Below are 14,189 nucleotides of genomic sequence, written 5' to 3'. Positions count from 1 at the left end.
AAATTCGACCACTAAAAACGTTGGTTATTTATATTCTTTTGTAAGTAATTGAATTTATGTAGTCAACTTGAAAATTTGTTTCTGTGTGCACGGAAAAATTATCTAATGTATAATTTAACGTGGGATTGCAAACCCTTATTTGCAAAATATACATACATATGTATGTATATAGGTACTATAGTCATACATATAGTATGTATAAAAACAAAAATTAGAAAAACCAATTTGAAAATGGTAAAAACGATGATAAAGAATTTTTAGCTGCATTTGTAGTGGCGGCTGCCGCAGCAGCAGCAGCGGCGGCTGAAGTGGATGCACCCAATGAAGGGTTGTTGAAAGCGGCTGCTGCAGCGGCTTGTGATGATGCTGACGCTGCCGAAAAGGGTTGTTGATGTTGTTGGGCTAAACTTGTTAAAAGTTGAGCAAATTCTTGTTGCATGTGCAAACGTTGTTGAAGTAATTCATAATGATTTTGGGGTTTATTGTAGACAAATTTTGACGCCGTTTTAATCATTGTGGAAGAATGCGGATTAGACGTGAAATTATTTGTGTTGGAGGAAAGTGAGGAATTAATTAAATTATTTGAACGTTGTTGTATCAATGATTGTTGCTGTTCTTGGTGTTGTCTTTGTTGTGATTGTTGTATAATAGTTGTTGTAGTTTTGGTTTTTTTATTCTGTTGTTGTAGCTGCTGATATTGATTGCTGTTGTTGTTATTGTTACTATTGTGATTATTAATTAAGGAATATTTCGAGCTTATAATTGCCGTAGAGGACGTGTTGGATGTAGTAGTATTTGATTGGGTAGTAGAAGTAGTTGTGATCGTCGACGAAGTGTTTGTCAAAGAAGAATTTGCTACAGTCGTTGTGGTGGTTGTAGAGGCTGTTTTCAAATCATTACTTTTTGCGGTGGTCAGGTTAGTGGTTGAGGAATTTGTCAAATTTAATTTATTATTTAGTGTTTTATTAAATGTTGATGCCAATGTAGTGGTAGTGTGGGTAACAACAGCAGTCAATTTTGTTAATAATTACGTTTGTTTAGTTTTATTTGTCTTAAAACTAACTTGTAATACACGATTACCCAATGTATAACCATTCAATGATTGTATGGCTAGAACAGCTTCCTCATAATTTGTCATGGTTACAAAACCGAAACCCTTACATTTGTTTGTTTGCAAATCGCGTATGACCTAAAAAGATTAATCATATTTTAAGTAATATTCATCACTTTTTCAAATTTTTCCTTACCTTAACAGATTGTACTGCTCCGAAAGGTCCGAACAATTGCCATAAAACATTTTCTTCGGTTTCTTGTGCCAAATTATAGACGAAAATACACCAACCAGAGCCATTGATAGGATTACCCGGCAACATGGTATTTGCCAAAATATCACCAGTTAACGGCGAATATCGGGAAATGACGGAACTGAAATATCAATTGATTTCAAAACATTTTTTTAGATATATATTTCCATATGTGATTGTCTAATTAACCATATTTTCTATTACAAGTATGTATTCGGAAAAAATAAAAACTTTACAACATACATATGTACAACGCTAAGACGCCGATTTTGAATTAAAGAAAATTTAATGAATGTACTTGGATTTATACTCTTGCGCTTTTACAAAGAGAAATTATTCAGAAAAATTGGTTGTCAAATATATGAAAGTACACTCAAAAATGGATATATGTAGCTTAAAAAGTACTTTAGCTAAACCATATATGAAATTACACTTATAAATGGATATAGCTTAAAATGTACTTTAGCTAAACCATATACTTTACCCAGAAAGTATAGTTAGCAATGATCTAAAAATATATTTCAACTCTATATATTACCTATATCTTCCGGCCGCTGTTGGATGTATAGCAGCTGCTGCGGCTGCTGCAGCGGCTCCTGCTGCACCCGTTGGAAATCCACGAGTTCTGGGATTTTGTGGGGTCAAATAAGCCGTAAGTGGTTGAAAGGCTTTATTGTTACTTGGATTATTAGCAAACTTGACCACAATAGGTTCGGTGGCATTTTTGGGTATAGTACCGTTTAAAGCTTTAATAGCTTGATCTGCTTCATGTCGTTGGTCGAAACGTATAAAACCAACACCCTTTGAAAGACCTAAAATCATAAATAAGAATATCTTAACTGAACTGTGCGTATTTATTACACTAGTATGACTGTGTGCAATGCGGTACGAATAAATATTTCATGTTACTAATAAATGGATAAATGACATAATTGGTATTAATGTAAGACTTTTTTGCCTTAATAGTTAATTTGACAAAGAAGAGTTTCGAAAGTAATGTATGATTGTGAAAGTAAAGAAATAATTATTAATAAATTAAAACAATAAAACATACCCTGATCAATAGGTCCGGCTTAACGGAACATAAGGTTTTGTGTAAATAAAATAAATAAAAAATAAATTAATTTATGAAAATAATATTTACAAAAATAAGAATTATGTTTTGGTATTTTAAATGTCTTTAAGAGGAAATATATTTAAATTGTTCATATAGTTGAAATTGTACATACATATATTTACAACTTTCATTTCAGCAATAATGAACTGAATTTTATTAAAAGAAATTAATATTTGTAATAGAATTACTATAACTCACCCGTTATATTGTCACATAATATTCTTGAGGTAATTATTTTTCCATATGGACTAAATAATTGCTCTAAATCTGGTTGTGTCATGTTTTTGGGAAGACCAGATACATATAAATTAGCACCTTTTATCGATTCAGAACTAGGACGGGCTATAGAGACCTAAAAATTTGGGATATAAAATTATATTCATTATAGGGCCATAATGTCGACATTTTATTTTGGTTTACTTGCCTTAATCGTCTTATTTTGCAAACGTAATCCGTTTAGAGAGCTGATGGCCTTTTCAGCATCTTCCTGTTTCACATAGTTGACAAAACCATAACCAAGACTTTGGCCTAGAGCATGATAAGAATATTCAAAGTATGTCGAATTGATTGAGATAATTACAAACCTGTTACTTTGTCTCTAATTAATTTACAAGATTCAACTTCTCCAAAGGTAACAAAGAGAGCACGAATGTCCTCTTGAGACATGGTTTGTGGCAAGTAATTTACAATTAAATTGGTTTTCGGGTCATTATCATTGTTGTTGTTGTTGTTCACATTGGTATTATTGTTATTTTGTGTATTTTGAGCGGTAGCAGCTCCTCCATTTTGTTGTTGTTGACCCTCAACCATAGTGTTGCCCGTGGATGAGCTGGTAGTCATCATTTAGAAATTAATTGTTGTTAAATTAAGAGAAATTGTAAAAACAAATATTTTGAAATTGATTTAAAGTGTCAAACAAATTCAAAACTAACTAACTGCAGTTTAAGGGTAAAATAACACAATTTACTAAAAAATAGTCGATTGCCGTTAAGTTCTATTAACAGAAATAATAATTTACTTTTAGGATTTTAAAACACTTAATAAAAAAATTAATTCAAATATAATACTGTCTGTTTACTTTCGTGTTATATTTCTATTTTCTTTATATAAATATTGATATACAAAAATTTTTAAAATAAAATGAGCTGTAATTAAACAGAAAATAATAACGAAAATTATACAGAATGTTTTTCTAAACAAACATATTTTTAATGCAAATACCTTTCCCAGATTTGAAGTCCCTTTAAAGCAACTGTTGATACTTCTTGTAAAAGAATTGTTTACTGTTTTACTTTTAACAGAAGCAATATGGAAAAGTTTGTTTGATTTTTCTTTTTTTAAAGGAAAATCGATCACAATTTGTTACAAAAAACTACTGCAATGAAAAAGAAAAAATTTAAATATTAGATAATTATGTACATATGTTTGTATTAAATTAAATGTTTCTTATTCTAAAAAGGGATAATTGGTTTCCAATAAACCGTGTGTGTAAATTTAAATTGAGGTCATTGCTAGGTTTTTTATCATTATTGTCACTTTTCCTCATTTTCTTGTTTTATTTAAGTTCTTATTAAGTGTCATAAGTTGCTACAAATAGGTATAACACCACAAATGCAAATGTACATGCATAGGTAGGTAAATAAGAAATAGGTGAGTATTGAAGCCATATAAAAGTTCAACAAGTTGTCTGCTCTATCTTAAAGGTTAAAGTAATAATTGGCTGGTTAAATTTTAATATGAACATCAATTTATATACCCATTGAATTTTTTAAATATCAAATATATCTCTAAAAGTAATTTATAATTTAGATGAAACTTGGAATTCAGTACCATTGTATTTCCGTAGAAATACATATCTTGTATGTATGTAATAAAGGCCTGCACAAGACAACAATAAAGCGAAAATTTGTTTAAAAAATATCGCGTGTGCCATCGTAAGCACACAATTTTTATTATTGTTGCCTTGCGCTGGCAACTGTTTCAAAAAGAAAACAAGAAAGTTTTAATGAAAATTTAAATCTTATAATTTTTAATCGCTCTTTCAATGCGAGAATATTTTTTGAAATGTTTATTTTTTATTAAAATTTTGGATATCGTCAAATCTACTCTTGATATTTTACAGTAGAATGGTTCATACTAGTTAGATTTAAGTTCATTGAAAAGTTGAAGTACAAAGGATCAATAAGATATCGAACAATTCAAACCTGATTGTAATAAATTTGTTAAAACGATTCATCTAACTTTATTACACAATTGATTGGCAATGAGAAAAAAGTTACATTTAAACATAATTAAATCATTAAAGAAATAGTTTATAGTTCAATATTTATATTATTTTTTATGACAAGACTACATCGTGATGTGATAATATGCGATTTTGTTCATAAGCAATACGAAAAAATGCAGGAGAATTTACGTACAAATGTATGTAGAATGTGCACACATACATATGTATATTAAAATATTTTTAGAAATATTCAAAAGAATTTTACACATGTATAAAGAAGTGCTGATGGAAATTTCATGTAGTAAACATTAAGGCGCATGCGTTATTTTAAAAACAACATTAAAGAAAATATTATATTATGATTTTATTTTTTATAGATGCACATTTTCATTATTACAAGCAGCTGATTTATGATTTTCATAAAAATAAATACACGTACATACATAAATTTATTTAAAAAATAGAAAAAAAAAATAATTTAGTTTGAGTGGAAACAAAATTGTACAGTTTATATGAAAAATCTAACAAGGCAAACAATTTAATTTTAGCTGTTTTAAGAAAACATTTTGTACTTTTTTACAAATAAACCATATGGTACAATACTTAAAATTTTTATGATACTACAACTTTCCAAAATGGAACCAACATTTTGAAAATTTTTTCTATTTTTTTTAATTGAGGTTAGAAATATAATAGTAACTAAAAAAAAATATTTTCACTTCATTTAAGATTAATTCATTTTATAGATCTAATTGAACATTTCTAATAAAATGTGAATATATAAATTTTTTGGCGTTATTAATTAATTTGTTAATTACGTTATTAATCTTATTTTTGCAAGAATTTGATTACGAAACCACTATTTATTTTAAACGTTTCAATTAATGAAAATATAGAGGAAAGTAAATATTAAAAAAAATATTCATCAAAAAAATTTTATAGCATTACTTTTTAGATAACAAAAATTGAACCAAATAAAATTTGTAACGTTTTTTTTTTGGAAAATTAATAAAAACTCAGAATTAAAATGAAATAAACGAAACAAAAATAAAATCAAACGTAAAGCCGAAAATGAAAAACTGAAGACGTTTCTTCAACTCAACAGAACCGAAATAAACTAAATTATATTTTACGATAAAATGCACGAAAACCACAAATAATGACCGACAGAAAATGTCTACCAAAATAAAGAGAAATTAGAAAAGTGTGGTGTATTACGCAGAGAAAAAATATATAGAATTCACCACACAAGGAATATCTCAATTCATACATGATATTAAAGTAACCCGAAAATGTATGCAAAATTTTCATTACGCATTAAACTAAAATATTTCGTACAATTTCGTACATATTAGGAAATAATTTCGCGGTGCGAAGCAACGAAGCCAATCGCAAAATATTCGAATGTTTCCCTACAAATAAAGAATAGATTGTTTTAGTAAAAGCCGCCAAAGGCGTTTTAACCCGCGTGAATATAAGCCACAACGAAGTATAAAAAATACAAATGAAATTAACTCAAATATTTAAATATTCGTTAATAAATTCGCTTCTTAAGAGGTTTTTCAACCTTTTGCATTTAATGAAAAATCTTTTTTAACGGCTTATTGATCTTTTTAAGCATACCACAAGATTCATTTTAAACTACCGGTTGATGTTTAATGTTACTAAATTAAATTAGCGGATTGGATGTGCATCATCGATCTTTGTTGTAAAAGTTCTCTTTATCCTATTGTTTTCAAATTTAGATTCCGTTAGTATTAGTTTTCTAAAAAACTAAACAGGATCTAACATGTTATAAATTAATTTGTTTAATCAAGAAGTCAGACTTTTCCTAAGCTAGTTAATTGTATGTAAACAAAATAGAAAATTTGGTTTCATAATCTACATAAAAAATTTTCATTCATAAAACCTTAGTACCATAAAACTGTTATCATTTAAGAATTTTAATAGACACACCTTGCAGAAACGTACACAAAACAGAGAGAAAAATTGCAATTTACTCTAGTTGCAGAAATAATCACATAAAATTCAAAGATTGGTAAACAATTTAGGGTGCGGCTGAAAATAAAAAAATCTACAAAAATCCATAAAAGACCGCAATGTAACGTTTTCATATGAAAAAGAGAAATATATGTAACAAATACAAATAGTTGATAAAGAAATTGCAACAAAAAGAAAAGAAAAAATAAAACTAAACACCACTACTTGAGCACATTGAGTATAATTTAGGAGAACGTGACAGTATTGCAATGCAAATTAAACTCTTCCGCAGCATATTTTAGACGAAAGAGAAACCTAAATGTATGCTCCGGAATACAATATATATATCCATATAAATAACAAAGAGATTAAAAATATAACTAACCTAAAAGTATGCTTCAAAAATATAGGCAACTGGGGTGGATGAAAAGAGCAAAGCGGGCCAGTTTTCATTTATTTTCTATTTATCTTCTTCAAATGTAGAGCGGCTTTTGTATTATTTGTTTATTTATATTCGTTTACAATTCAAGAATGAAAATACTGCAATTTCTGATAGAGAAATAGTACAACAAACTTTGCAATGAAGATGATGGTGCTATAGATTATATGTATGTATGTATGTATGTATGTATGTATGTATGTATGTATGTATGTATGTATGTATGTATGTATGTATGTATGTATGTATGTATGTATGTATGTATGTATGTATGTGTATACAGTGTAAATTGTATGTGGGGGCGTTCAATAAGGATGCTACTGCTTAAGCAATATTGTTTAAACGAAAAGAGGCCAGGAAACAGAAAAGAGATGCAGCATTTTGTAATTATAGTCAGTGAATGGTGTTGATGCATATATGTATATATACAATTACATACACAATTATATACATACAGACATGTATATGCATATGTAAAAAAATATACACATACATACAAAAAATAGGATTAAAAGAAGAATAGGATGTAAAAATTAAGATGTAGGAATCTAGGAAACTACTATAGGATATGTATACAATAAACTACAAATTAATATAAAACAATTTTACTACATGCATTTTTCTAACTAAAAAATATGGGTGTGGGCAAATTATAATACAAAAATATTCCTATCTACATTCATACGTACATACATATGTAAGTTATTATACATATAAATAACCATAATTTTTATTTCAATATAATTAGGTTTTTATTGTTGTTGTCGAACTCAGAACTTTGATATATATTTATTATATTAAAACATAAAAATATTGGATTTCTTTCAATGCAAGTTAAGTTTCACTTGTTTTAATTTTATTAAATGTTTTTCACCTTTTTCAAAAATTATTTCTTCACTTTAAACTATTTCAATATTAACTTTTATTTTATTCTTCATATAATTTTTATTTTTTTTTGATCCATTAGAATATTAACTCATAAACTCATATTCAATATATGTATAAATTTTTGGTGTCAGAAAATCTAAGTGTATTTGATGAAATACGTAGAGAATTGAAAAAACACAACTTGCTGCTGAAGAGTGCAAGAACTAAATGATTGCATTTTTACAAAAGCTGCAATATTTTGTCCCTCACGGTTCTGTACAAAAAGGATTTCAAAACAAATATAACATAATATACGGAAACTTTTTCTTTTTTTTTCACTGGGCCATACACATTTATGGGGAAGATAATGTATACGGTAATTTGAGAGCAAAATGTTAAAATAAAAAATGCCAAGAGATGGATATCTTAATAAAAATTTGTTAAAATTATTAAAAAATTACAAAAAATATTTTTGTAAAATTGCTAATTTATAGCCAAATTAAAATCATAAAAGTATTTTTAGATAATAATCATAATTTCTGTTTGAAATTAAATATAAATAAATATAAATACATACCGCCTTATGCAAAAACTATTAATAAGTGTGTAGTAAAAATATGTAGTTAGTTAGCTTAACTTTAAGTTTAACAACGTACAAACAATCGGCAAAAACGTATTAATATTTATTTTCTGTTTTTTTATATATATGAATAAAATTAATACATAAACCATTAATCATTGTATAATGTGATGGAAAATACAGTTTCTAGATTTGCTATGCCTATTTATGATTTTCTAAGCTTAAATTTTGAAAAATATGAACAATATTTTGATATTCCATTTAAACATTCATACATATGTACGTTTAGACATAGAAAAATATCCTCAGGGAGAGGAATGTTGAGAACACAGGTGACGAAGAGAAAGAACTTACAGGAAATGCAACATGAACTACACCAGCCCTTATAAAAGTCACACAAACATATTTTTTATTGTGGTAGGTAGGCGGTTGAATTTATTCTCTTTTCTCCATTGAAAATCTCTACTTGTAACAAGTCAAAGTCCCAACTTCATTTTAGGGGTAAATCATAACCCGTAAGTGTATGTGAATCTTAACCTAACGCAATTCTTGAATTATTATTTCATTGTTTCTTAAAATCATCAACAGCTTGTAGTAAAGTGCGGATAAACGCAAGCACTCATGACATGCATATACATATGTATACATATTTATATGAATGTACATGTATGAAAGTATTTGTTTTGGAGATTGGATAGGTATGCTCCTTTGTATGTGCTTAACTTGACATCTTCATTTGTGTCAAAAGACCATTGAACTCTATGTTTATATAAAATTGTTTGGTCTGTTTTGTCTGCAAAATAACAGAACCAACGCAAATAACACTCTTTATCGTACCTATGTATGTATGTTATATATAAATGTTCATATCGCTCATTTATCGCAAGACTGGCATAATCCAAAAAAGTAGTTTCAAGAAAAAAGGCTTTAAATTTTTAATGACATTTTATTATTTTTTAAATAACGTTTAAACTAATCAACATATTTAAGTTTTACTTATTATCATAGCAACGATCGGTTTTCTCAACTATTTTTTGTTTTATTTTCATCTATCATGTTTTGTGTATGATGTAAAATTAATAATTCTGTAGTAAAAAGACAAAAATATATAAATTGTTCTTTTGTACTTTTCAATAGAACGTTTTAAAATCCAATAAAAAAATATAATGAAATACATTTAAAAATTTCGATATTTATAAGAAATTGACACAATATAGAGATTAAAAATATGCGGAAACACGAGTTTTACATATCGCAAAATATGTACTTTTTCATTTTGGCCATAGAATTATCTTGTTTTATAAAGTCGTAAATAACGTAATTCTAGAGTTTTAATATTTCGATTATTTGAATTCAATTTCTTTATTCCAATAATATAGCCTATATACGTCATAATCGATTATAAAATTCTATTTCTGATATAACCCATAATAAAACAATAATCTATGGTTATATCATGGATATAACCCATGTAAGTAATAATGAATAGACAGGCGTGGCAGACCATATGATACCCTACACCGGTTAACAACATTAAATGTGATATAATAAAGAATTTATCTTTAATATTACATGGATCCGATATATTTAAGCAATTTATAGACATATATTGACCGATCTCAATAAAACTGTGTGCATAGATATATATTTATGTATATAATTATTTGTCTGACTTCATCACATTAGTGTTTACAAGTAAATTGTAGAAATTCAAGGAATTATTATGTTGATTATTTACATGCATACACATGTAGGTATGTAATGTGATAAAAAGATTGCGAAACAAAGGACATTCATCGTATAATAAGTGCCTATAACCTCAAATTAATATATCACTGTTGGTTTTGTGTGAATGTCTGGAATACAATTTTTACTTACCTTACCATTCTTCAGCTTCTAAGGCAAGAAAACGCGGATAACGTTGTTGGGAGGTTTGATTCTTTCCATAATGATCCATGGCCTGCTTTGACAATATATTGGTGGGACACAAGTGTACTCCGTGATAGAAATTTTCAATTTTAGTAGATAGCAAATTTGGTATGTATTCAACAGCTTGTAATGTTGCTTCAGTCCGTATATTTAAAAGTGACTTGGCTTTTGGGCTTAATGGAAACCTATACAATTCAAATGTATGCATGACCAGAAAAGATCACACAAAAAGAAGCGCTGTTGAAAAGTGAACGAAGGAAGCGGAATGCAGTGGAGCCAACAGCTATAATAGGGGGGAAAGAAAACATTCGTATCGATAATTATGCTGCTTCTTAATATGCAGAACAGTAAACTGAAATATTACAATTTTTTTGCAAAGAAAAGTAGAGATTCTAAAATTACATATACAAAACACCTTCACAAATAACGCAACCACTTGAATTTATTTATTTAGTGACTTAAACGAATTTTCGGTAAAATTGCATTTTATTCCTTAAAATTTACAAACTTTACAATCTAATTAATTTTAGTCCTTTTTTTATCACTTTATTTCATCGAAAGAGTGGTATTTATGAAAATGAGTGAAATTGCTAACGTATTTTAGAGCATTGCCATATTAAAAACATATGTTTAATAACGCCGTCAAAACAGATGTCAAAATGTTGAAAATGTAGTGATGCCAACATTTGACTAAAAAAAAACACCACAATATCAAAAACGTTACCAATTACCAGTAAAATGATTATTTATTTGAAACTCTAAAATACTAAAAGAAGTTTATGCACAAAAACATAAAAACAAAATTATTATCTGTGTAATATCAATAATTTGGCCTTTGTCGGTTTTATATATTAAAAAATAAACGAAATAAAAAACATTGGAAAAGAGAAGATTAATATTGTGGTGACATTTTAGGAAAAAAAATTTTAGCATAAATATATTGAGTACAAAAATTTATTACTCACGAAGCTTTCAATTTGAATGTGGATTTATTCTTTTACAATTTATATAGGTATTCTTTTAATTTTATTTTTCTTCTGATTAAACAACTACATTATTTTTTCGAGTAAATCATTGATTTTTGTTTGTTAAATATTACTTCTTGTCATGTCTTGATTTTTACAAACTTAAATGTTAGATTTAATAATAATTTTGTTTAATGGTAGTAGATTTTTAATGTAATAATAGTTTTTTAAATGGGAATTATATGTTTTTTGTGTTTTAATATATTATATATTAATATATAATATGTACAAAATAAGTTATATCTCTTCTGTGGGGGAGGATGGGAAAGGTGGAAATTGATAGTAGGGTCCTAAAAAATTTTCGAAGCTAATTGTGAATTATATTTTTGTAATTATGACTTAAATTTATAACAAACAAAAATTTAACCAATCATTTTTACTATATTAATTTCTTATTATTTTATATCAAGTATGTAATATAAAAATATATGTATGTGTCCGCTATTCGTCGTCTTTAATACAATTACCCTAAAAAGTTAATACACACTTAACAATATGCATTTTTAATAATATATATTTAAATGTCTGAGATTTCACCATTTTCTTTGTTTTCTTTTTATTATTTAAGTTCAAAATTTGATTTTTTTGTTCACTTACATATGTATAAAATAATTGTTTATATTGAAATCATTGTTTACTCTTAAATTTGATTTGATCAATTTTATAGTTAATTTTCTAATTCAATTGTTTTGTTTTATTCGTTCAGTACAATATATATAATGTACATTAAATATTATTCAATATTAGTTATATAGTTTTTACAAAATTAAAGTAAAATTGTTATTTTAACACTAAACTGTTGATTATTTAATTTAGAATTGTATTATACAATATGTATTGTATAACATATTTACATATACATACATAGTAATATACGATATACGACTCTATTGCGAAAAACCAGCGAATTTTCAATAACAAAGAATTACACATGAATGTATGTATGCATGTGTATCACATGAAGTTTTTTTATATTTAGATATTATTATTAACATCTAAGACTGAAAAAAGTTAAAAATTATTAAATACTAAAAACTGTTTGACTAAAGTTAATATTTTTTTGTTTTACAACATTTCTTTTGTATTTAATAATCGTTAATAAATACATATAATATCTGAAAAAAATATAGAAGCAAATTAACAAAAATAATATACATGCAATTGTTAAAAAAAATTAAACAAATGAGATGGATTAAGATTTTATTTTTTTCCATAAACTTGATTTGTATTTACACGTTTTAAAACGCAACACTTATTATCAGATGTAGCGCAGTGATGCATTTACAAAATTTCTGTTATTTATTCACCTCTATTTCGCATGTCCATTGTTTTCAATCATCCTCCTATTTTTGAGTTAACATAACAATCAAAGTGTTCAAAATTTTTAAAAAAGTTCTTTTAAACCTTTCCAATTTCATATTCAAGCTCTTGTTCTAATTTATGATGCCTTAATATTATTTTTATTAGGGACCAAATAAGAGCAAATTAAATCCTCAATCCTATCATAACAATATTTTTCTGGTTTTGTAATAAAAAGTAAAAAATATGATATTAATAATATTAGATAAAATGAATTAAATTAATTTTAATATTCAATTTGTGCTGAAAATGTTAGTTCTACTCCCATTTTTTTTTTGTTCTTTACGACGCTGTTTATTTTTAATTAAATACTAAACAAAATACAATATACCTATTTTAATATTTTTGCCACTAAGAGTATGTTTAATTGACATTACTTTTTAATATCATCATTAAATCGCAAAATTTACTAAAATCGGGTTAGCCCAACAAACTGCGACTGTATTTCTTTGGGTTACAGAGTCATCATTTCAATTCAAATTTAAAGTTCAGTTCAAATCTATACTTATAAAAAACCAAATAAAGGAAATAAAACTCAAGATGTAAATTTTTTGAAGATTTTTTAATGATTTTTTAATAATTATTTTGTGTGATTCTTTTAATAGGTTTTTAGTTAAAATAATAAACTAAAAAGAATGTAACCATTTAGCAATTAATAACTAATAAATGTTTTATGGGAAAAGGAAAAGTCATAACTAATAATTAATAAAACAGAAATAATAAAAAACAATTTTCAATATTATTTTATAATAAAAAACTCTCAAACAAATTTAATAATAGGATTTGATAGATTAACATGCTTAAAAACAATTAGAAAAGGTTAAATCGATTTAAACTTAAGCTACAAATGATTTAAATAATTAAATACCTGGCCTTAACTGAAGATGTTACGATTAGAGGTGAAAAACTACAAGTTTGAATACATTTCAAAATAGCAAAATGTGTATGTAATCGCTTATTGCTTGCTTGATAATTGTCTTTGAATTTAATAAACTTATATATTAATAAAAAAACTGTTCTATCGCATACACAAACATACATTTGTATATTAAAATATTTTTAGGAAGAGTGTTTAAGGAAGAAAGTTGAAGATTATGTTACTTGTTTTTCTCTCTTTTTTAATAAGAGTAAATAAAGCCAATGAAAATTCGAATATAATTGGAATTTATAAAATCATTTGGTGTTGCTTTTGTTGTTTAATATAACAATTTCTAGTATAGATTGCCATATGAAAAATTATATATAAGGAGAATAAAGTGATAAATAATAATTATTTTAAATTTATAATAATTTATGCGTTATTGATATTAATTTTACAAATAATAATTATACATTATATATTGACTTAATTTCAATACAAAC

The 14,189-nt window shown here is 26.4% G+C and overlaps 1 protein-coding gene across 3 annotated transcripts; it reads right to left on the bottom strand.

Annotated features, from left to right (window-relative positions):
* Positions 1-588: 588 nt before the first annotated feature.
* Positions 589-10,666, bottom strand: LOC111679205 (ELAV-like protein 2). 3 transcript variants are annotated; one of them, XM_046949684.1, is made up of 8 exons: positions 10,398-10,666; positions 3,006-3,250; positions 2,846-2,949; positions 2,620-2,773; positions 2,359-2,376; positions 1,843-2,116; positions 1,248-1,425; positions 589-1,189 (listed from the first exon to the last, which is right to left on the bottom strand). In XM_046949684.1, exons 1-8 carry the CDS (start codon positions 10,649-10,651, stop codon positions 1,028-1,030), a joined length of 1,389 nt encoding a protein of 462 aa, XP_046805640.1. In that variant the 5' UTR covers positions 10,652-10,666; the 3' UTR covers positions 589-1,027. The 3 variants fall into 3 exon arrangements, with proteins under 3 accessions (XP_046805640.1, XP_023296512.1, XP_046805643.1); XM_023440744.2 differs by lacking the exons at positions 2,359-2,376; positions 10,398-10,666 and adding exons at positions 3,643-3,796; positions 5,597-5,749 and having other exon boundaries at positions 3,006-3,566; XM_046949687.1 differs by lacking the exon at positions 2,359-2,376.
* Between the last annotated feature and the right edge of the window lie 3,523 nt (positions 10,667-14,189).

This window comes from Lucilia cuprina, chromosome 2 (genome assembly GCF_022045245.1).
Source record: "Lucilia cuprina isolate Lc7/37 chromosome 2, ASM2204524v1, whole genome shotgun sequence".
Classification (NCBI taxonomy): Eukaryota; Metazoa; Arthropoda; class Insecta; order Diptera; family Calliphoridae; genus Lucilia; species Lucilia cuprina.
This window is presented reverse-complemented; position numbering and strand designations above follow the sequence as displayed.

Coding starts and splice junctions, on each gene's coding strand:
- LOC111679205 (XM_046949684.1), bottom strand. CDS start 10,651: ATGCATACATTTGAATTGTATAGGTTTCCATTAAGCCCAAAAGCCAAG. Junction 2,950..3,005: donor AATTAGAGACAAAGTAACAG/GTTTGTAATTAT, acceptor ATCATGCTCTAG/GCCAAAGTCTTGGTTATGGT. Junction 1,426..1,842: donor ACAGCGGCCGGAAGATATAG/GTAATATATAGA, acceptor TTGATATTTCAG/TTCCGTCATTTCCCGATATT.